We start from the raw sequence: 23855 nt of genomic DNA, 5'->3' as shown, positions 1-23855 counted from the left end.
TAAAAACTCAATAATATCAAAAGTTCTAAATTAAATCTCGAAAGGATATAACATCTGGATCGATCTTCTGAATTGTCCTTTGGGCGTGCGAACGAGGCACGCTCGAACATGTTCATCTCTTCCTATAATCACGTTTTCAATTACACCCATGTCCCAAAGTATTTGAATTGTTTTGGTCTTTCTACCAACACAACGTCTCCAGTCTTAAGGTTCCGCTCATTTTTAGCATTAGTAAAGTTATGCGCATTTCTAAGATTGAGTAAATATTGCTCTTTTCACTTGATCCTTGTTAATTTGGCGACAAACCGCTTTACCCAAGCTGTAACTCTCAATAATTTTTTCCAGACTGCTGAATTTGGTAATGTTTAACGCAGTTTCTCCTTCTGGAATAGTCACCTGAACATAAGTGCTTAAACGTTCCCAATTTTGAGTATCAGTTTTTACTTTAAACTTCTGCTCAGGCCATTGATCTTCAGAATCTTTCAACCATGATGGACCATGCCACCAATTATTATCTTTCACCAATGCATTTGCTGTTTCACCGCGAGTTAAATTATCTGCTGAGTTTTCCGACTCTAGACAATATTTCCACTTATCAGGCGAAATACAGTCTTGTATTTCTGCAACTCTATTCGACGAAAACTGCTTCCACTCACGCGCTGACCCCTTTATCCACCACAAGCAAATTTCTGAATCCGTCCACAGAACTAACCTATTTACCAAATCCTGAAACATTTCAATAAATATTTCCCTAACCTAGCTGCAACTACAGCCCCCATATATTCCAACCTAAGGAGGGACAACTTTTTTAACCGAGCTATCCTACTCTTCATTCGACAGTATAAACGACGTACATAACTCTCATCTTTCATTCTTATTTCTAAAATATACCACTGCTCCATATGCCACTACTGACGCATCACTGAAAATATAAATTTCAACCGTATGACCTTTACTTCTGGAAAGTAGTACCTCTCTATTTTCAACGCCTTTAATTCCTCAATTTCAGCGCAACACTTTATCCAGTTGCACCGTAACTCCTTTGGCAACTCTGCTCTCTCCCATATTTCCTGCATCAGTCTCTTAATTCGGACCACAAATGGAGAAATAAATTCGATTGGGTGAAACACCTTAAATACTGTGCTTAACACTGATCTTTTACTATTTCTCAACGATTCTAAACTACTCAAGAATAATGTAACGTCTACTCTCAAATCATCCTCTTCTAAATTCCACACCAAGCCTAACACTTTCAACTTACTATCTCTCTCAAACCTACTTTCTTCACAAACCCTTTCTGAACCCACAAGTCATGCAACTCTTTAGAATTAGTGTTTAGCTTTCTCAAATTGAAACTCGCGTCTCTCAAAATAAGTAACACTTGTGATGAAAGACTGAAAGCTGATTTTACACTTTCAATCTTTCATCAGTCTTTCCCCTCCATAACACAAATCTTCTGCATACAGTGAGTTAGTTAACATCTCGACACAATGTTTGTTTGTTTCCGTGTATGTCTTTAAATGATATTTGATCGTTGCACTGAATAAAAACGGTGAACAATTACATCCAAATAATACTCTGTTCATTTGCATAGTTTTAAAGTCCTCACCGTCATTATCAGGATACCACAGAAATTTTAAATATTGCCTATCTTCCTTCGCTATCCCAATCGTCAAAAACGCCTTTTCTATGTCACCGCAGAATCCAATTTTAAATTTTCGAAAGGCAAGAACGATATCCAAAATATTTGGAATTAGGTTTGGGCCTTTTTCTAAGCAATTGTTTAACGATAGCTTTCCTTTTTGGCAACTGCTGCAATTAAATACCATTCGAACTTGAGTGCTTTTTTTATCTTTACGGACCACTGCTCGGAGTGGCATAAAGTAACCCTCTCTCGTATTCTCACACTCTTGAATAATGTTGTTTTTTGTCTGAAATTTAATTATTTCCATAAACTGCTCCCTCACAAAGCTGTTACCGTTTAACTCTCGCCGCACCCTTTCGAACTGCCTTTTCGCTAAACTAAAATTATTTTTCAAATGCTCTGGACTCCTATTCCACAACAAGCGAGCCTCATACCTCTCGTCTACATATTTCAAATCCTCCTCAAATTGTTTAACTATTCGCTCATCGCCCGCACTCCTTTCCGACGCGCACTCAGAAATTCCTAAACTTTCAATCTCCCAAAGCTGACGAATCTGTTCTGATATTTTTAATTCCTCTTCCGAATCGATGTGTATAAACAAACCGGTGGAGTCTGACCCTGAATTTACCTTCTTACTCTCCCCCCTCCCACTCTACCACTCAACGTCCAACCGAATATGCTTTCGTGCAATACTAAATAATGTGTTAAATGATGCGTTTTCCCCGTTAAAATGCAGTTCAAATAATCATTCCCAATTAAAATCTGTATCTCTGCCACATCACTATCCCAGCTATCAGATAAGTCAAATTCTTCTTGGCGAAGCTTGTGTAAAATTTCTGCAGATGGCCTGAGTAATGCACTGGAATATATGGTGTTTACTTCGAGTGTTTCGAGTGATCCCGGTCTTATTTTTAAACTCTCGTACTGGCGAGTCTTCCTTTTAAACTCTCGTACTGGCGGATTCGAAGATGCAAATGTATGAATTCTTAATCTTTCTTTACCAATAGTTGGTAAACTTGCTTTCCTAGAAATGGACTGACAAACATAAGATCTTTCGGAAGCAGAATCACATAACAACCTAACATTAAATGTGGAATTATTTCCGAGTAGTTGGCCTCTCAATGTTTGATAATAAATCACGTCATTAGGAATTTGCTTGCTCAGTGTTTCGAGGAATAGTAAACTAACATTTGTCTCCTTTGCTGTGCTCGCAGCATTTTTCATAAATTTATTTTCTTGCTCATCTGCATCACACAGGCTCTCTAAATGTGACATAGATTTGCAAATATTACAGTTAACTCATTTCGCCTTACAAAATGGTTTTTTGTGACCTTTTTTAAACAGCGCTTGCACTTAAATTGATCGTATTATAACGCTTTGTGTTTCTCTGAAATACTTAAGTCGCAGTCTTTAGAGAGGTGAGATTTAAGACAAAAGTCGCACATATAATTTTCAGCTGATGTATTAAGCATCGCCGCTGATACCATTTTCTTTTTAAATTGGAGCAACACTCTTACGATAGTTGTCAGTATTTCTTTCGCTTGATGTCGAAAGTGTTTGTTGATTAAGACCCAGAGTTAAATGACTTTTCGCATGCTTCTACTTCTCTCTTTAGAAACAACAATAAATCTGACACTGTTGACTCTGTGCCGACCTTTTGCTCCCTACTAAACTGTAGCACTAAATCTTGCGGTATACACTTATATAAAATAGGAAGTAATAGATTGCTGTAAGAATTAAAATTAATATCTAATGTCTCTAAACTTCTTGTTTGAACCGTTATTTCATCATATAGTTTTCTTAAACTGGATACATGACTTGAACGCACTGGCTCCAAAGCTAGGAGAACGTTCATATGCGTGCTAATTTCGTTTTTCCCAAATCTGTCAGTCAAGATTTCGATGTTTTTTTTTATACTTTTCTCCTATTAATGCCAATCCGCTTATAGCTTTTGCAGCTGAACCGGTGAGTAAAGATCTTAAATAGTTAAATTTCTCAACATCTTGAAGAGCATTGTTTTAGTGAATGGCAGCTTTATACTGAGCCTAAAATTCAGTAAATTTACATAAATCGCCGCTGAAAGTTTCTAAAGTAATGCGAGGTAATTTAGTATTATAACTAGTGAATTTCGGAAACTTGTGAAGTTGTTTCGGTTTTACCCACATTTTGAATATATATATTGACTTTCGATTTACATCTAATGATTGATTCGCTATATTCTAAACAGTGTTCTACCTCTGTCTCTAATTCCTGAACAGTGCTTTGAGCATTAATAATTTCATCATATTTTAACAAGCTAGTTTCTCTCTCGATTAACACTGAAAGCGATTCCTGCAACACTTCTAGGTTCGGATTCTCGCTTTGCAATTCCTTTTCCAATTTCCTTATTAATTTTGTTACGCTGGTACGAACCAAACCTCTAATTTTCCTATTTCTCTCGATAGTTTCTTCAAAACTCATTTTCAAAGATAAATTGCATGCAGATAAAATGAAATGACTCACCTTCTGTCCTGATGCTACCAGAGACTTGTTATGTAATAACTTACTTTATCTTCTATTATCGGTGGTTCTTGTGTTCTATTGGCCTAAACAAAGACACTTTCCTTTAACTACAAATATTATATACAGATTACAGGATATCTAGTTCCTACCACTCTCATCAATCTCTCTCATGAAACTCTTAATTAGCTACACATACGGGAGGCGCAGCGCCTTCTATGTCTTTTTCTACACCAGCAGCGAGGGGTTACTAAAAATTAGTTCGATTAAATCTTTCTACCATGGCGTCTGACTGGGGATGTGAAGGCATCGTTTGGGTTTTGTCGATGTGGAGTAGCTTGTAGAGTTCCTTAATTACAGACTCTACCCAAAATAAAATATTTTTAACTGCAATGCGGCAGTAAAGGATAAGATGTTTAACTTTTCTTTTAAATTTGTTGTTACATTATTTAACAAATTAAGTGGTTTATAAGCAATAAATGCAGATTTTCATCATTAATTACTAGCTGGATCCATGAAATTTCATTTACTGTTTTCGTTAGAATCATTGTGCATTTTTGTTTTATAACCATTTTAGAAAGCTGGCACGTGAACGGATAGTTATGAAATAATGGTTTTCTTTTTTTATGAGGTGCATGTAAGTATCATATGTGTTAGCTAACAGATGTCAGGGGCTGAAATTTTCATATTCTGAAAGCCTGCATTATTGCATTGATTTCATACACTGAAACTGTGGGTCTACGATCAACCATTCAACAGATATTTATGCTTGATGATTTTACATGATAATTTTTTGAAGTACTGGAACTTCCTGTATAACGTTGAATTAGGAGAAAAAAATAAGAGCAAGAGAATTCATTCCAAAAATTGTCTTACCACGCAGTAGCAGCTGTTTTATCAGCAAAAAAGATATCTAGTTTCGTTTTCGTGACGTCACTTTCAGGAAACCAGTGGCGCTCAGCTTGTCTTCATAAGTCATATGACAGAGCACTGACATCCTATGAGTCTTTAAACGCGCTGAAAATTTCTGCATAAACTTTCTGATTTTTAATGTAACGAAAGCTTTTATTTATAAATGCGCACTACTGAGTAAGCGTATTGTAAGCTGAAGAAATCCAAAATTTAAGTTATGGAGCATATTTTACCCGTGCAGCATCAGCATTTAATTCATGGTAAGGTATATTTTTCTAATCTATTTTTTGTTATTTTGATTGATTGAAAGAGGCGAGTGAAATACATTGCGGAAACAAATTAAATGTTTAATTTTTTTTTAAATTTTTATTTTTATATTTATTTTTATTTATGTTGGAAGACTTTCGTAAAGATAGAGTAAAATCAGCTATAACTTAGTTACGACATGCTATGAAGTTCATACTTATGGTGTATCCATCTAGGAACTGAGTGTTTAATCAGAAATTTTACTTTCAAATAAATGATAAAGGACTACAATGATTTATTTTGCTACTAGGCAATACATTTCTGTGCTTGGTGAAAATAAAATTATTTAAATTATTTCTATTCCTAACATAACAATTCATAGAAATGTTACTACAAAATAAAATAAGTAGTACTTAATTAAAAAAAAAATCGGGCGTAATAACAAATTGTGTAATATTATTTCGTGTCCCAGGGTTTCTCAGTTAACTTTTGGTGGCAAAACTTTCACTGGAATGATTATAATGAATGTTCAAAATGAATTGAAAACTGTGCTCTTTTGTGTACATATATGCCATCCGCCAAATTTGGCGGTTATTTGTCTGGCATGGTAACCAAGCAATTTTGCAGGATTAGTTTCTTTTGGCAACCCATTTGACCAATTTAGGCGTTTCTGTAATTTTTTTTTTTTTTTTTTTTTTGTTAAGCTATTTTTTTAAAAAACAATTCCTGAAAATTTTGTGGAAATTGAATATTTTACATTTTTAATAAACTTTTTTTTTTAACAGTATTTGCCTTTTTTGAACGGTATGTGACCATGCTTTTACGTTGCTTTAATTATTCAAGTTCTTTGTTTACATGTTGCACTTTAAGCCTAACAAGTTTGCGATAGGCCCACCAGCGGCCGAGCGGTAAAGACGCTCAACACTGGTAGTTCGGTCCGAGGTTCGAATCCCGCGAACGGGCTGGCTGTATGGGCGTTTTCGTGGTTTTCCCCATGTGCAACGTGTATACGAGCCAGTTTCCCTTAGAAAGTCCTCCACGAAGACATCCCTCCCTTTAGGCAGATAGCCCTCGTGTGCTTTGCCATAATTAAATAATCCAATCCAATCCGATAGTTTGCGAGAGATGTTCTCGCCAAATTTTTTATCGGTAACTTTTCGTCAAAGCTGTGCATCTGGCACATCTGTTCTGTTATAACATAACAAGTTTATGACACGTTTGTTATGTGGGTTGGGTGAGAAAAAAACCTGTAATGTCTATAACAAAATAACATGAAACAAAAATAACATTAAATTACTGAAGCAATCAGTACAGAGTGATTGCCAATAAATATCAGAATGAAGGAAATATTCTTATGCCTAGAATTTCTGAAGTGGTCATATTAACATCAGAAGAGCTTATTTAAATTCATTACTTATATTAATGATTAACAACTACAGCCCAAACATTGAATGAAAACTTTCACTCATTATATATGGTATCACATTGATCTTATAGAGATTATAAAGCTGATCTTATAGAGATTGTCACCTTAAAGAATCTGAATATCGTAAATGATTTTATTATATTCGAAAAATGCTGTTCACATTCAGTGGTGGCCATCTTAAGGAAATGGCTTTCCTGAGAAGTTTCACCATGTGTAAACCTCGAATGCTTTTGGTTGAATTGAAAGCCAAAATGGATTTATAGGAAATGAATGTGAAAGGATTGAGTTTAATCACACATCGTTTTGATAAACTAAAATTAAACATGCATAATATTTGTAGTTATCATTTTGTTGCTTATATTTCTATTTATTTTTAATGCACTGTTCCAAATCAAAATGAAAGAAATTAATATACTATCATTAGAAAATCTCTTCTTGTCTATGAAATGTTTCATTATTAATAAATTTAGTTTAAGTAATACTTTTTACTAGTGGTTCCTAGTCAGGGCTTTGAGGAGCCTTAAACGGCCGTTCACACTAGGATTTATCCGAGCTAACGGTGTCTTCATGTATCGATTAGTTCCACTGTACATGAAATTTAGATTTTCGCGATACGTGAAGCTCAAATACATCAAGCTCTTGAGACGTGAAGTTTGTGAAGATACGTGAAGTGATAAACCCCAGTGTAAACGCCACTTAAAAACCGTCTTGATATCACATCGTGATTTCTTAGCGATTCTTCTACGAGTTTTCTGCATATTTGAATTCTTTATGAGTTTAGTTGTGTAAAGAGGATAGTAAAAATTCTAAGCTGTATAAAAATACAAAATCTTAGAAACAGACTCTATATACTAGAGGTTTTTAACCTTTTTCGCCCCATGCACCCTTTCACCATTGTTAGAAGATCATCCCTCTTTTTTTTTTTTTTTTTTTTCAAAACCCGAAAATAAATATACATTTATTTAGGTTTAGATGATTTTTAACGTATTTTATGAATTAAACCGAAAAAAGAATTGAAAATGGGGATTAATACCATATAAACATAAGGCTGACCACATTCTCCCCGAAACTATGAAATTTCCCCAAGAAAGAAATCCATCTCCTGTTGAGAACCCCTGGAATATACTATTGTGTGAAGTATGTAAGACGCCACCACCAGTCTTTACTGCTGCACATTGTTGTGAAATGGTTGTCTCAAAGTATTGACATGTGCACAAAACTTTGCAAAAAATAAGCAGCAACCACTAGTGTCTTACTAAGCGTTTTTACTTTCCCCCTTATATATCTTAATTTAGGTCTATAGTGTACTGTAGTTGTATAATAATAAGGTTAAACTGTAATTGCCGTCTTTATAGTAATACAAAATTCATATAAGAAATGACGAGCGAACATGCGTTTGAATTGAACTGCATGTGATGATTAACTTGTAGAAACCGAATTAGTTGTATCAACTTCAATAATGCTTCCAAGAATAATGTAAAATATCTGTTGTAATGGTATGTTAGAATTTTTATGTATAGATAACGTTTGGAAATATCATGCTGAGAAAAAAATTGAGATATGGTTTTTTTATAATGGCGGTTACGTTCCGTTTGCCGTTGTCGCCGGGTCTAGCTTGCAAAGCTTCAAGCTGTATACCGGGTATCTTCGTTTGGTTGCTTCATGTAGCGATGCAGGGACAGAAATGCCTAAGTGAGTCCTGGAGAAAAGATATAATACATAAAATACAAAGTTTTCTCATAAACTGGAAGACCATATACACAATATACACAACCATTTGCTTTACATTAAATGAGTGATGAAGTCAAAATCATGCTATAAAAACATATTCGGCTGAGATTTTGGACACAGCACATGCGAAAGCACATTTAAGCTTTATGTAGGGAAATTTTAGTTATCGTTGAGCATAAAAGCAACAAAAGGGCGAAGATGGCGGTCCTCATGAAGAATATTGTAGCTGAAAAGCTGCGATATTCAGTGGTTCGCGATATTCAGTGGTTCAGTGATTCAGTGGAACAATTTCGTTGAATAAAGAAAGTTGTTTTTTGCGGGCAGCGTTCCTTTTGCGTTTCCGAATGATCAAGAGCTCTGATTTTGAGGCATTGATTTGGATTTTCCATTGTGCATACCACTGTTCAATCAAAGGAATAAGATCTTGAAGCTTTTTGACTGCGTGATTTACATTTGCAGATTTCACAGCTAACGCGGTGTCATTCGCATAGCAAGCCAAAATAGAGTTGTTCTGTGGTATTTCTAGAAAATCTGTAGCATAAAATAAATAAAATATCGGTTCAAGGGACCGAGCCTTGAGGAATACCACTACGAACATTCTTTTTGCAGGAGTCAGCACCATTTACTGAAACATAAAAAGTCATGTTCGTGATGAAAGAATGTATCGTAAGTAATAGCTCTCTATCAAAGTGACAGGAAATCAATTTTGAAACTTGATGCCAGACGGGGTCGAAAGCTTTCGCCACATCTAGCGTGAGCAGAGCAACACACTGTTTATTATGGAGAGCTTAGCCAGCAAACTCCGTAATGAGGTACTAATTGCGTGATCGTCGGAAGTTTGGCTCGAAAAGCAAATTATTCAGGCGGTAGTAAACTAAGATAAGGCTGCATGCGTGATAAAATAATCCGTTCGTAGATTTTTCCTAGCACTGGTAGTAAACTGATCGGGTGATAACCGTCAGGTTTATAGTGATCCTTACCAAGCTTCGCGATCAAAATAACTTTTGCACATTCCCATAAGATAGGAAAATAAATAGTTGTGATACAGGCATGCATTTAAAATACTGGTCTGTTTACAAATAATGTTGTGCGGCAGGTTTAATGGCGGACACTAGCCCTTTTTCGGTTTTCTCCACTACTAAGACCAGAAGCAGTGGTCATTTTATTATGGAAGCACCTAATAGGGGGGGCTACGTTACTTCGTATGAAGGTAAAAACAAATTTGCATCCAATGTCTTCTCCGGGATTCGAAACTCAGTCCGTCGGTATCGCAGTCGGCTCCCTTAAATACTATACCGTCTGGGAGGCATGATAAGATTTAAAATGTAAAATACAGTTTCACTTGATGGACAATACACAACTATTTAGATGATCAATTACTTTTCATTCCCTTACTAAATATACGTTTTTCCTACCCATGTAAAACAGGCAACTAGCACTTGTATATTTTGCCATATTCAAATAACCTAAACTAACTTATCTCTATAACATAATTCTTAAACATCATTAACTTGTAAGTCATAGGATTGACATAGGGGTGAGCAGATAAAGGGCGGTTATAATTATAATTAAAGTTACCCTTATTTAAACCTAAATTAAATCAAAGGAATACCTTCTTATAGTTTTTTGAAGTTTCATATAGTACGTACTTTAAATAATAAGATAAAATTTTATACTATATAACAATTTCGGAATGAGAGTTCGTCTTATAATTTGCGAATACGTTGTAATAGTAGTTTCTTCAGCGATTTACACATAACTCTCGATGTTTTATTAACTAAAACTCAGTCTCCAAGCAGAGCTTAAATTTAAGAGGAGCATATTAGAGCCCGGCTTCAATACCTCTTAATTTTTGAAATAAATTATAATTTTAGTCAAAGCCTAAATATAAGAAGCTTCGGCTTTTCTTTTATGTAACTGAACCAAAATTTTAAGCAGAAAATTCTTTTCATCTCGAAAATTTTATTAGGTAGTTGCGTATTATTTCGTTGACCGTGAAAATTGGCTACCCCCAAAATATCAAAGTTGGTGGCGATACCGCCAAAATTACGCCAGTCGTTCCAATGGTATTCTAAAGGAACTGACGCTTCTTTATTTAATAAACAATCAGTATTCGATCTGCATTGTTTTTGTCCTTTGTAAAGGAGCTTCCGTCGATTTCTAGCACTTTGTTAGGCGTTCCAATTTTATCGGATGTTCTATGAGTACAAAAGTCCCGAAGATATTAGTTCCAATCTATTACTGTTTTGTAGGCCATGTTCAGCTGACCATATCGTGCCAACTAATACACACTTTTATTTATGGTAGGATTCCCTAACTTTGAAAATAATCCACTGCTTGGCACTCTAAAGAAAGCAGGTTGCAAATTTTAATCATTTTCTTCAAAATGAAAAATTACAGCAATAACAGTTAATTTATATCCTTGTTCAAAAAGAAAAAAAAAAAAAAAAAGATGGTTTATAAAAAAATCGGTCGAGATTACAAACGGAACCGCAGATGTTATGAGTGCGCTGTTACGTCACGTTTATTCATAAATGATGCTAAATCGCACTGTTTGGCGGCAGGTTTTACGGCCGATGTCATAACGTAAGTATCTTTTATTTTAATAATAAGTGAGGTATAAATGTATATTCTAACTTATTCCTGCGACATCTCCCGATGTACCCTTTAGCGATAAAGAAATCAAACAGCTGTTCCGTCACCTTCCTCGGAAAAAAGCGCCAGGACCTGACGGCTTAGATTATTCAATCATCCATATAGCTTGTAAAGCACGCCCCTCCTTCTTTAAGACCTACTTCAATCAACTTCTTCACCAACAAATCTTTCCAGCAGCCTTCAAAAGAGGACATGTCGTTCTCTTTCTTAAAAAGAATAAGAACCCACAAGACCCAAGTTCTTACCGGCCTATCTGCCTCCTCTCTGCTTTAGGCAAGATTTATGAAAAACTCCTCGTTAACAGGCTCAAGCGCCACCTGTACAGAATTAACCATCTCAACCCACGGCAGTATGGATTCCGCACAGGATTTTCCACGATATTCAGGATACAATACTACGCAATAAAAACAGCGACATGCACACAGCCTTCATTTCTATAGACCTAAAGAGTGCATTCGACACCCTCTGGTGGCCAGCAATTAAGCAGGCCCTCAGAGGAGCACACTGCCCCTCCAACCTATTCAACATCTTCAACAGCTACCTCCACGACCGGCATATCCAGTTTGTAAATAACTACGGTACGACGTCCAAGGTACAAGAAAAAGGTTGTCCGCAGGGGTCCTGTGCGAGACCGACACTCTGGAACCTCACCTTCAATTCAATCCTTGAAACCAACTGGTCACAGCATACAAACATCACTGCTTATGCAGAAGACGTAGCCCTGCTCGTAAGAGGACGCACCAGGAAAGAACTGGAACTCAACAGCACAGAGATCTGCACCTTATTTACCACCGCATGCAACAAACTAAAGCTCACGATCTCCATAGGAAAATCGTCAGCAATAATAATTCCCAGACGAGGTACCAATCCAACTCGTCGTCCATGCATAAAACTCCTAGGCCGAAACATCAAAATTGTGCGGAATCTCAAGTATTTAGGGGTAGTATGGGACCAAGGTCTCACCTGGATTCCGCATATCATGGAAACCAGAAACAAGACGTCAGTTATCGCCCGCATAGCAAGACAATTTCAAGGTCGCAACTGGGGCCAAAAACCCACATATGCAAAAAGTGCTATACCTCACAGTTGTAGAAAAAATAGCTTTATACGCTGCAGTGATCTGGGCGCAACCAATGGGAACTCGGAAGATCAGACAACTTACAACGCTACAACGCTCCTTCGCCCTGCATTAAGCAAAGCCTACCGCACAACCGCCACCAGTGCAGCAACAGCTCTAGCCGGCATATTACCACTCCATATAAAAGCAGAGGAGGCAACTTTCACTAAATTGATCCACCTACGCAAAGATATAACTTTCGCAAATACCAGCTACAGTCCAGTCCAGTTCGAACGTCCCTCCACTTCTACTCATACTCATCCAACTCTCAGAGGAAGTGGAATCCGCATCAAAATTGACAAGCAACAGACTCACACCTCGATACACGCACCACGGAATGGGGATCAGATCTACACAGACTGTTCAAAGCAGGAGAATGGTGTAGGCAGTGCTTTTGTGCACTATGAGAATGGCAAAATTGTACACGACTGGCAAGGACAACTTCGCACTCACAATAGCATCTTCCAGGCGGAAGTACTGGGAATTACGGCAGCAGTGCAACATCTCATAGATTACCAGATCCCACGAGCAAATATCTATACCGATAGCCTTTCAACTATACTTGCACTTGAGAACCATCATCATGTCTCACCGCTCATACTCAGTCTCCAACATCTCCTTATGCAACACCCTCATTGCCATCTCAATCTAGTCTGGGTTAAAGCCCATGCGAACAATGAGGACAACGAGGCTGCTGACACGTTGGCCAAAGATGCAATTTCCAACCCGACAGCCCAACCCATCACCGTACCTGCGCCCTGCTCTTATCTAAAGGGCCTCCTACGAGAGCAAGGAAGGCACCAATGGCAACGTGAGTGGACCGAGAGAGGCAGACGGACTTTCACCCACCTCCCAAAAGTTTCTACCGATCGACTCTTTGCCGTAGCACCTCTCACCTACTTCATCACGGGTCACGGCCCGTTTCCCAGCTATTACAATCGCCACGGCATCTCAAATACCGATATCTGTGTCTGTGGATCAGAAGGGTCACCAGACCATTACGTATTTGAATGTCCTTTGACGGCTGCACACCATCTCCCGCTACCTACAAATAATAGAACGCCTATCACCGGTTCCTTATAACGCATAAAGGAGCTGTTAATTCAATCTCCAGCATCATGAATACCATTGCGGCATTGGACACAGACCTTTGCCTACCGTGCTAAAATGACGCTCTGGTGTACTGACGATAAGCTCTAAGAGCAGTCCAATGGATTTTACAATATCTGGGCTTCACCACAACTGTGTGTTTAAGCTCCCGTGCCCACCAATCTAAAGTGGCAATACTAACAATTCGCAAATACGTGGCATCTCCTTAGTGAGATGTGTTATGCCTCCATAATGATACGTGTGTAATCCCTTCAACAGCATGTGAACAGGCATCTTCTTATGCAGTGTTAGTGAACGCTTGTGTGCCTCACGGTGCACACATTGCTGGGGCACTGCCCAATAATTAGTGCTACAACATCCTCGTGCCTTTTTATCAGTGTTTGTTATCCATGTTCTTAGCGACAATACAATAATCAACGCCTTAGCAATCTAACTGCACTCTTCTGCACACATGAGTATTCATGAACTCATCATTCATCATTCAAGATGTACCTGTATTTATATACAACAGAACTGCCTTACACTACATTGTGCTCCAGCTTTCATGTGACTTCATGTACTGCATTTGTCTTTTTGTGCCTTAAGTGACTATGTGTATGTACCTGTTTTTTTTTTTTTTGTGCTCTCTGTTTATGTATTTTACGCATTGTGCTTTGTGTATTATGCATTTTTATGTCTTTATATGCGTACGTCTTATTATCCAAGTATTTTTAGTTTAACTACCTACTATCTGTAACACCGCAGCTTTCCTCTTCAATCTGTAATACAATCCTACTAATGCCCTTGTAAGGCCATGTACTTCCCTTTGACAACCTCAATAATCTCCTGGTGCAGCCTCGTGTGGCTCTAGGAATCTTTTGCCGTTGTTAGAGGAGGGCGTGAAACACATGCCTGTTTACCTCTGTTAGACACCAGGCGTTCCAGTTCTCCGTAACCTACCTACCTACCTATATGCCAATCTTTCCTGGGAAAATAACCTTGGACATAGGGTGAAACTTTTAAGGGACAAAATAAGCCTCCATCCGCATGTCAAAGGCATTTCCTCCAAGAAGTGTAATGAATTTATGAGAAATGATACAATTTTTGTTTCCGAAAGTATTAGAAGTACTCCCTTCTGTTTGATGGGTAGAATTATATTGGCAGAGGATCATTGTCAGAAAGTGATGGATTCTTTTCTCTTTGTTTTCATGCATATATTACTGCGAAAGACCGAAATCTGAAGAATGTCAACATTCACCGAGTGGCTTGGTGTATGTCTGAAATATTTGCTGAATATCTGCATTTCCCCCTTACACTGGCAAATGTCGACATTTGCCATGCATTGATAGTGAAAGTTGAAGAAAATTATTTTTGTTGCGTTTTTAAATCATACTTTATTATTAAAATATATTATGATAATTATTATTATTAATGATAATTATTATTATTTATGATAATTATTATTATTATTAAAACATATTATGATTATTATTATTATTAAAACACATTATGATATTATGATATAATGTGAAAATAGGATAAAGCTTGTAACAGTACATGTTGAATTGTTGAAAGTAAACCGATCAGTACATTCTAAGTGAGAAAAGAAAATAATACCAATCATAAACTTACTTAATTATATTTGTTATTATTGCAATAACAATCGGGGATGGTTTGAATGTATAAGAATATAACCACACACTCTGTCTTTTACCGAAGTATTTGGAGAATGTCGACATTCTCCAATTTCGGTCTTTCACGGTAACACATGTACATCCTCCGTTAAAACTTCCTAAATTCTCCACTATTCCTCCAATATTCTATTCTTTTTACTCTGATTAGTGAAGCTTTAAACTTTTTTATATATTTTTTTATTGGTGCCCTGGAAAACCAATGCTCTTTGTTCCTATCATTCCTTGTTCAGTCCGAGGTTCGAGTCCCGCAAACGGGCTGGCTGCATGGGTGTTTTCGTAGTTTTCCCCATGTGTAACGTGTATTCGAGCCAGTTTCCCTTAGAAAGTCCTCCACGAAGGCATCCCTCCCTTTAGGTAGATAGCCCTAGTGTGCTTTGCCATAATTAAATACACCACCACCTATCATTCCTTGGTCCTTAACAAGGGCTTAAACAAGGTCCAGTATTTTATTTTGTTATTTAACCATTTATCATCAACTTAGTAATTTATTGAGTTTTTATTTTCTTTACATTTTACTGAATATTTGTTTTATTTAATTATTTAAACTATTTTTAAATACAATTATTAATTATTAGTCCAAAGTAGCCTTGTCCCTGAACGACTATTGTTTTCATTTTGCGATTTTGCGTTGGTTCACTATAAATGTCAGGTTTCACTTTTCAAACTGTTGCCACCAAATGTTACAGTCCTGCATTATATTTGAAGAAATTAAATAATGAAAAATCTATATAAATGTATGTAAATTTCTCGCATTGTGATAAAACAACGGTACCTAGAGCCATCGAATTTTGAATGACGTAATCCTATTGCGAATATGGGCATGTGGGAGCCCAAATTTGGATTTTGTTTTATTCTCGATTTCATATTTTGTAAAACTTAACGAATTTTTGATTAACAAACTTAAGGATTTCAAAGCGTGCAATGGCAACGTTGTACAGAAAAAACATTTTTATCTCTAGCGCGCGAGAGTCTGTACCGGAAATTCTAAAGGATATGCTCAATTTAAAACTATTTTGCGATATTGCTCTTGAACTGAATTTTATGGTTTAAATACGAAGAACGTGATATTTAATAAATAAAGGTAACAGACAAAATGCTAAAAAAAAAGCCCCTTTGGACGTAATTTAAAATCTGAAACTTTTTAGATTTTTATTTATTTTACTATTTTATTAGTCTAAAGGGCTTTTGTCCCTGAAGGACTATTGTTTCCGTTTTGCGATTTTGCGTCGAATTACTATAGACGCGTATCACTTTTCAAATTATTGTCACCAAATGTTAGAGTACTGCATTATATTTTAAGAAATTAAATAATGAAGAAGCTGCATAAATGTATGTATGTTTCTCGCATTGTGATAAAACAACGGTACCTAGAGCAATCGAATTTTGAATGACGTAACCTATTGCGAATATGGGCATCTGAAAGCCCTAATTTGAAATTTGGAATTTGTTCTATTATCGATTTCATATTTTATAAAACTTTAACGAATTTTTGATTAACAAACTAAGCAATTGAAAAGCGAACAATGGCAAAACTCTACGGGGGAAAAAACCTTTTTTTTTATCTCCAGCGCGCGGAACTGTGTATCGGAAATTTCTAAAGATATGCTCATTTTAAAATTATTTTGCGACATTGCTGTTGAACTGAATTTTATGGTTTAAGTGCGAAGAACATGGTATTTAATTAATAAAGTAACACATAAAATATTAAAAAAACGCCCCTTACGGCGTTAATTTAAAATCTGAAACCTTTCAGATTTTTTAAAAATTATTCTATTTATTTTATTTTGTTCCTCTTTCCTGATGGTCTTCCATAGGGATCCGACACTTTTTATTTTAGAAATTATGCCCTGCCTCCAAGTTTGATCTTTCAAATTCCCTTAAAAATAAAATGTTTTCCTGCGCTTTTATTATAAGAAACTATTGCTATTTTATTATAGTAGGTAGAGATGATAACTGTGCTTGCTTCGAAACTGAATACTAATTAGAAACTTCATTGCAAGATGAATTTTATAGTTCGTTCATTTTGATTCCTTTTTGCTTGCCGATATGTAAGGAAAAATACTGAAGTAAATAAAGTCATTGCATAATTATTACAGAGTTTGGAACCAGAGTTACAGGTTAACTTTTTTAAGACATGACTGTAGAAAAGACCTCAGTTCCACATTTTTATGCGAAGCAATACTTATCGTATTTCTTCGATTATAAGATGCACATTTTTCCTGGTTCAAAAGGCATTCAAAGATATATCTTACAATCATGGCACCTCATAATCGATGAAATACTTCAATTTGGAGTTTACATCAGTTTTTTTAATAATTTTGATTTTTGATGTATTCTTTGATGTATTATTTTTTTTTCTTAGCTGGCAAATGGCAATTGAATATGCAGACCACACAGGAAGCTTTATTGCATATGTATAAACATAACTTACTCGCAGACGTTACACTTCATGTACAGTCAGATTCTGGTGACCTATCTCTGTCTACTCACAAGTTGATTCTTGCAAGTCGAAGCCCAAAATTCTTCGACATGTTCTTTGGGAACAGTTGTCGAGTGTCATCTAATGTCCTCATAATTCGTGATGTTTCTGTTTGTGCTATGGAGGTTCTGATATGGTAATATTGTTAAATTTTATAACATATCAGTGATTATAAAGAATTGTTGTGAAATTTCTGCACAACTGGCATATTTTTTTTTTTTTTTTTTTAGTTTTCCTGATTTATAAATGTTTTTCTGAATATTTTATATAAATATCTATATTTGCTCCTTATTTGCTTTTATTTATCATGCATTGTTAATTTGCTGCTTTATAACTTATTTTACTGTAAATCTGGGCATATTGTGCGAGAGGAATCCAGAAAGGCTGCATATTGTGCGAGAGGCTCGCCAAGGTGTCTCAGTTAAAGGAAATTACCATATATGTCTGAACCTGGTTGTTGTACAATCAAGTTTGCGTTGCAGGTATGAATGTGCTAAATGTTTAGCCTACTTAGGTTTCTAGGCAAATAAAACAAGTTTATTATTACAATACAATGAATGAGGCTGTCTGTGATCATGTTCAAGAAGGGAGAACAAATACGTATGATAAGATTGAAGTGGCCGGCCACTACTTGTTACGTCGAGCAGGAAACGAAGTGGACAACAAAACCCATGGACACAGGCGTTTCACCTTGGGTACTTTGCACGCTTCTTTACCCCAAAATTTTAGAGATCTCTTACAAAGGACAGGAATAAACATACAACACCACAGGACTTTACTATATGGTGTTACGGGTACTGTGCTATGATGCTGTTGTTCTAGTGAAGCATCCTACAGAAGCGATGCTGTTGTTCTAGTGAAGCATCCTACAGAAGCTCCGTGCAAGCTTTCCAAAATATTTTCATGGTGTTATTATTTAGAAGAATTGCACAATAATATAGAGACTTTTTCGTAGCAGTTACTGTTCACCAATATCTTGCCTTTATTCCAAAAGTTAGTTTACAATATTATTGATTTTGTTATGAAATTTTGGATTCTGTATTATGTATCTTTGAAACGCGAGTTCCTTGTAGTTGGTCTAATGATGTGATGTGCTTGTGTTAATAGGCAAGAGAAGAGGTTGTATTCTGGAAATTCTGTTTCGCCACAAACACAATTATCTGAGAAAGATATATTTCTCTTGTAATAATAAGTGAGGAAAAGTCCACGTCCAGATATGAATTGATTTTATTTAGATATATTTTTCCGTTTATTAAAGGGTGTCCTAAAATTAACGCAAGATTTCAATTCAATATAAAAGAGAGTTTTTAGTCTTTAGATATTTATTTTTTAAGTGAATCATAAAGTACATAGGATAGGGTTATTTATGGAATAACACATCCGGCAAATGGCCTCCACGACTTTGCTGGCACATACGCACCCTTTCATCTAAATTTTTCATGACCTTTCTGCATAAATGTGGCTGAATTTCGTTAATATAGCGTTTAATTTTCTCTTGTAATGCACGTGTGGTTGTGGAACTGTTGACATAGACCTTTGACTTCAAATAACCCCATAAGAAGAAATCTAATGGTGTTAAATTACATGATCTAGGGGGGGGCAATTCTGATTACCTAAACGAGAGATTACACGATCAGGAAATGTCTCATGCAGTAACTGAATTGTTTCATTGGCTGTATGGCATGTGGCATCGTCTTGATGAAACCACATATTGGCCACATCAATATCATCCAATTTCGGCAGAAAGAACTGTGTTATCATGTTGCGATATCGAGCATCATTAACAGTTGCTACTTGACCAGCCTCATTCTCAAAAAAGTATCGTCCGATGATGCCTCTTGCCCCAAAATCCGCTTCAAACAGCGACACTTTGTGGGTGGATTTGTTTTTCGCTAATCACACGTGGGTTCTCAGAACCCCAAACACGGAAATTTTGGAATTTAACAAAGCCATCGAGGTGAAAATGTGCTTCATCGCTTAGGATTATTTTGTTCGCAAAACCAGCATCCACGTTTTGACAATTAATAATCCATTCCACTAACTCTCTTCGCTGTTCATGGTCATTAGGCTTCAGCTGTTGCGTTAATTGAATTTTGTAAGCATGAAGACACAGATCTTTTGTGAATATACGCTGTAGAGAGCTTCTTGAAATATGCAATTATTGTCCATGACGCCAAATTGGTGTTCCTGGGTTTTCACCAACACTCTCACGCACTGCTTCAATATTGAGAACTGAATGGCTTGTTTTTGGACGAACGGTGTATTTAGCGTCTCCAACTGATCCAGTCTCCACGAATTTTTAGTTAATCTTTTCACAGTTGACGAGGTTAAAACACTATTTTAACCATATTTTTTATAAAATTTTTGAACTACGGCCGCAAAAATTTCATTATTTTAAAAATATTGTTCAATAATGCTGTATCGTATAACGCTCCATTTTCACTAACCCTAAACTCTGGTTTTCAAACTGTTCTTTTTTCAGGGTTGCCAACAACTTAATGCAAAAATGGTGCCAAATTCAAATCTTGCGTTAATTTTGGGACACCCTCTACTTTGATTAGTTCATGTATTCTCCTGCCTTGGAGAGCAAGATTCTGCCAGATATCAAATCAAAGAAATCAAAATATTGATTTCCTTGTGCGCTTCTCTTTTAGGTATGACTTAGGCCATATTAAGTTCGTTGTCTTCGGAATCAGGAGTAGTAGCTGCAGCTTTAGTAAGAAAATCAGCGTCTTCTATTTCTTCATTCCGTGTGTGCACTTTCACCGAGCCAAGCAAAATTTAAATTTGGCTCTTTTCTTGGAGGAGATAAAATATTTCTTGGGTTACTGGAGAAGGATGTTTGAAATTCGCTATAGCAATGTAGCTAAGAAAAGGAATCTGACTGAGCTGTAAGCTGACTGCATCATTATTATTAATTGCAATTTATATTGCTTTTTCAACTGCTAAAATTTCCGCTTGAACTGTATTTTATGGGCACAAGGGTTCTTTCCAGGGTATATTTACATTTTCGACTTTATAAAAAATACAGCCTGATCCTATTAATTTCGAAGGCTGGTTTTCCATGTACGCAGACAAAGGGCTGCAACTGTTTTACACAGATCATATAACCTATAAAAATTTGGGGAAAAAAATACAGCCTGATCCTATTAATTTCGAAGGCTGGTTTTCTATGTACGCAGCCCTTTGTCTGTTTTGTGTTTTACACAGATCATATAACCTATAAGAATTTGGGGACTCGTTGGATCTCCAGGCTTTTGACAGAAGGCATCAAGACAAAGCGGATGGGAGCAACGCTTGCTTTTCTTATTTGGTACCGTAAAAATGGTGATGACATGAGTTTCGTACAAAAAACCTGAATTCAAAGGCCATTCAATGATGTGGCGTCACAAAAGATCTACTTCAAAACTCAGAAAAGAAAAAGCAAATCAGATTACAAAAATGGCAGCTATCTTTTGGGGCCACAGTACTTGTAGAATTCATGCTAAGATGGAAGATATTAAGCATACTATGAGACTGTTCGACAACTTCGATGAGCTATTCCAAAACAAGAGGAGCGGGTTGTTGTCTGCCGAGATCGCGTATCTATGTGAGGGCGCCTACGCTCGCCCTTAGATGCAGCAGCAAAACAAAAACTGCAGTAATTCAAATGGAACGCTTTGTGGTCTGAATAACAAGAAGTATATTGCAAAATACAGTTAGATTGAATATTAATATACACACCGTTTTGATGTGATAATTTTGTTTTAATTGAGAAACAAACGTTCTTTGCACGAAATACGTAATTTGTATTCGCATTTAAATATATGACTGCATGAACATAATTTCATAATGAGCCTCACTTCATCCAGCAACCAATGTCTGCATGCATATTCTAACATAAATGCATTTTATTGTATATTAGTAATGAACTTAACTGCATGTTATATTAGTAATATATATTGCATTACTAATGTAACTTAACTAACATGAATTTTAACTGCATGTTATATTAGTAATATATATTGCATTACTAATGTAACTTAACTAACATGAATTTTGACTGCAACGTATTTCTAACTTCCAATATGGAAACTGAACAGCATTTCTAAAAGAATTTGTGTGACATAATTCTGACAAAGATGATAAGTTATGGTGCACTTCAAATTTTTTGCAGAAATGTGCCACACAGATCTTTTTAGAGTTGTTACATATATTGAATTGTAAGTCAAGAATACAATAAGAAAAATCTGATGTGTACACCACACGACTTCCTTGCACGGAATATTAAATTATATGCATTTTCTTGCATTTCATTTTAAGTTTTTGGATTTAATTAAATCTACTTCGCCGATAGCGCATAAACCACAATAGAATAAATGCACTCTTTAAAATATACTATATTTGTTTACCATAGCGACACTCTAGCGCTAGGTTCACTTGACAGCGTTATATTTCGTCCATACTATAACTCAGAATGCACATAAATTCATATCATTTGAAGAATTATCTAATCGTTGCCACATGTTCTATTCAAATACTATAAATCTAAAACGATGTATAAAAGAAATTAAGCAAACAAAACAAAAAATAAACAGTTTTCTCCAGACGATTCAGCATTTCTCGTTCAATTAATTCAGTTCTCACTTCCTGACAAGGCAAAAATACATAAAAACTCAAAATATCTATATTAAAAATTACGAAATAAATTTGAAACACTTACCGTATTTGATGGCATATAAGACGCACTGGCATATAAGACGCACCCTTATTTAGACGGCCACACACAAGGAAAAAAAAGTTTCAATAGCGTGGTTTCTTTTAGTTCTCACGTTACGTAAAAGCCAAATAAAAATTATTGAATGCAATTATCTTCACTTATAAGACTGTGTTCTTCACGTATAAGACGCAGGTAACATTTTTGAGACCAAATTTAGGAAAAAAACTGCGTCTTATATGCCGTCAAATACGGTATTTCCTCGAATAAATTCCTATATGGATTAAGCATGGTTTAATTCGCAATAATAAAAGAAGGCGTTATCTTTGTTGTTGCGAAGCTTAGTTTCCCTAGATTGGCAACAAATTCGCTATTTTGCCAAGTTTGAAATGTAAACAAACATGTCCGCGATCGCAAAATTGATTAGGCTTAGCTGCACTTAAACAACTTTTAAATTGTTGATAACTTCCCAAACTAAAGGCATAAAAACCTTAACCGGAAGATAAGAACAACATAATCATTTTTAAAGCAAAAAATGCACAATTTACAAACATATAAGAATAAAGAAACTGAGCTCACTGATCCGGGTAATAGTGTGGTATCCACACTATTTGATATTAATTTACAATAATTTTAATTAATAATTTACAATAATTTAAGAATTTGATATTAATTTACAATAATAAACAATTTATTATTGTTATTTTTAAGAGAAAATAGAAAGTACACGCAGTGTAAATGCGAGACAACATTGTGACGTCATAAGCTTAGTCACACCCATTTATATACGTCACACAGCTCCTCCTACTGAACTTTGTTGACGCAGCCTATTCTCACGACATGAATGATTTGATCGTGAATGCGGTACAAACTTGCATTAAAATTTCCGATGAAACAGGACTTTTCCCATGATTCACTGTGAACATAGCTTAACAAACTCGTGTAGAATTTTTCATGGTAAAAGCGCAGAATAGGCTGCGTCAACAAAGTTCAGTAGGAGGAGCTGTGTGACCTATATAAATGGGTGTGACTAAGCTTATGACGTCACAATGTTGTCTCGCATTTACACTGCGTATACTTTCTATTTTCTCTGAAAACTAACAATAATAAATTGTTTATTATTGTAAATTAATATCAAATTCTTTACTTTTAGTTTACATTTATAACATTTAAGCTTAGGCGTTACTGATAATAAGTATAATAAATTGTTTATATTTAAAATTACCATGATACAGTGAGCGAATTCTACCAATTATTAAAACGATAAACAACGTCGCAGTCTCTAATACTTGTAGAGCTTCAATATTTTCAAAGATTTTTATTAAATTATTATTATTATTATTATTATTATTAATTTTTTATTTATTCAAATAAAATATTTTTTTTTTAAATTTAAATTCATATTGTGGAACATTTCAATTTTATCATTTTTACAAATTACCTTGTTGCTACGTAACGACATAATTCCTTACATACCAATAATTAGACAATTTTCATTATTTCTAAAAATTTTAACTTTACATTAATAAGAAAAGAAGAATATTTTTTATTGCATATGAACATCATTACACAGCTTTCATATCAGTTTCTAAAATTCCTAAATCACGCCATATTCTGTGTAGGCATGCTAGAATTCTACGCATTAATAAATAAAAAAAATCTAATT

The 23855-nt window shown here is 35.6% G+C and overlaps 1 protein-coding gene across 9 annotated transcripts in view; it reads left to right on the top strand.

Annotated features, from left to right (window-relative positions):
* Nucleotides 1–23855, top strand: part of LOC118186626 (uncharacterized) — a 195615-nt gene that overhangs the window by 158395 nt on the left and 13365 nt on the right. The window contains exon 12 of one of the 9 annotated variants that reach the window (XR_015043512.1): nt 17377–17629. The exons of 6 other annotated variants lie outside the window; for them this stretch is intronic. Coding sequence is in view for 1 of the 3 variants with exons in the window: in XM_085825412.1 (XP_085681538.1) it covers nt 17377–17434 (58 nt within the window). In the remaining 2 variants the exon portion in view is untranslated. Of the gene's footprint in view, nt 1–17376; nt 17793–23855 lie in introns of those variants that run through there. 2 more of the 9 variants (XR_015043511.1, XM_085825412.1) reach the window with 2 other exon arrangements.

This window comes from Stegodyphus dumicola, chromosome 10 (assembly GCF_044657685.1).
Source record: "Stegodyphus dumicola isolate Sdum_Otavi_A_Nest chromosome 10, ASM4465768v1".
In the NCBI taxonomy this organism is placed as follows: domain Eukaryota; kingdom Metazoa; phylum Arthropoda; class Arachnida; order Araneae; family Eresidae; genus Stegodyphus; species Stegodyphus dumicola.
The sequence above is the reverse complement of the archived record's forward strand: the minus strand, read 5'-3'. Positions and strand labels throughout refer to the sequence as shown.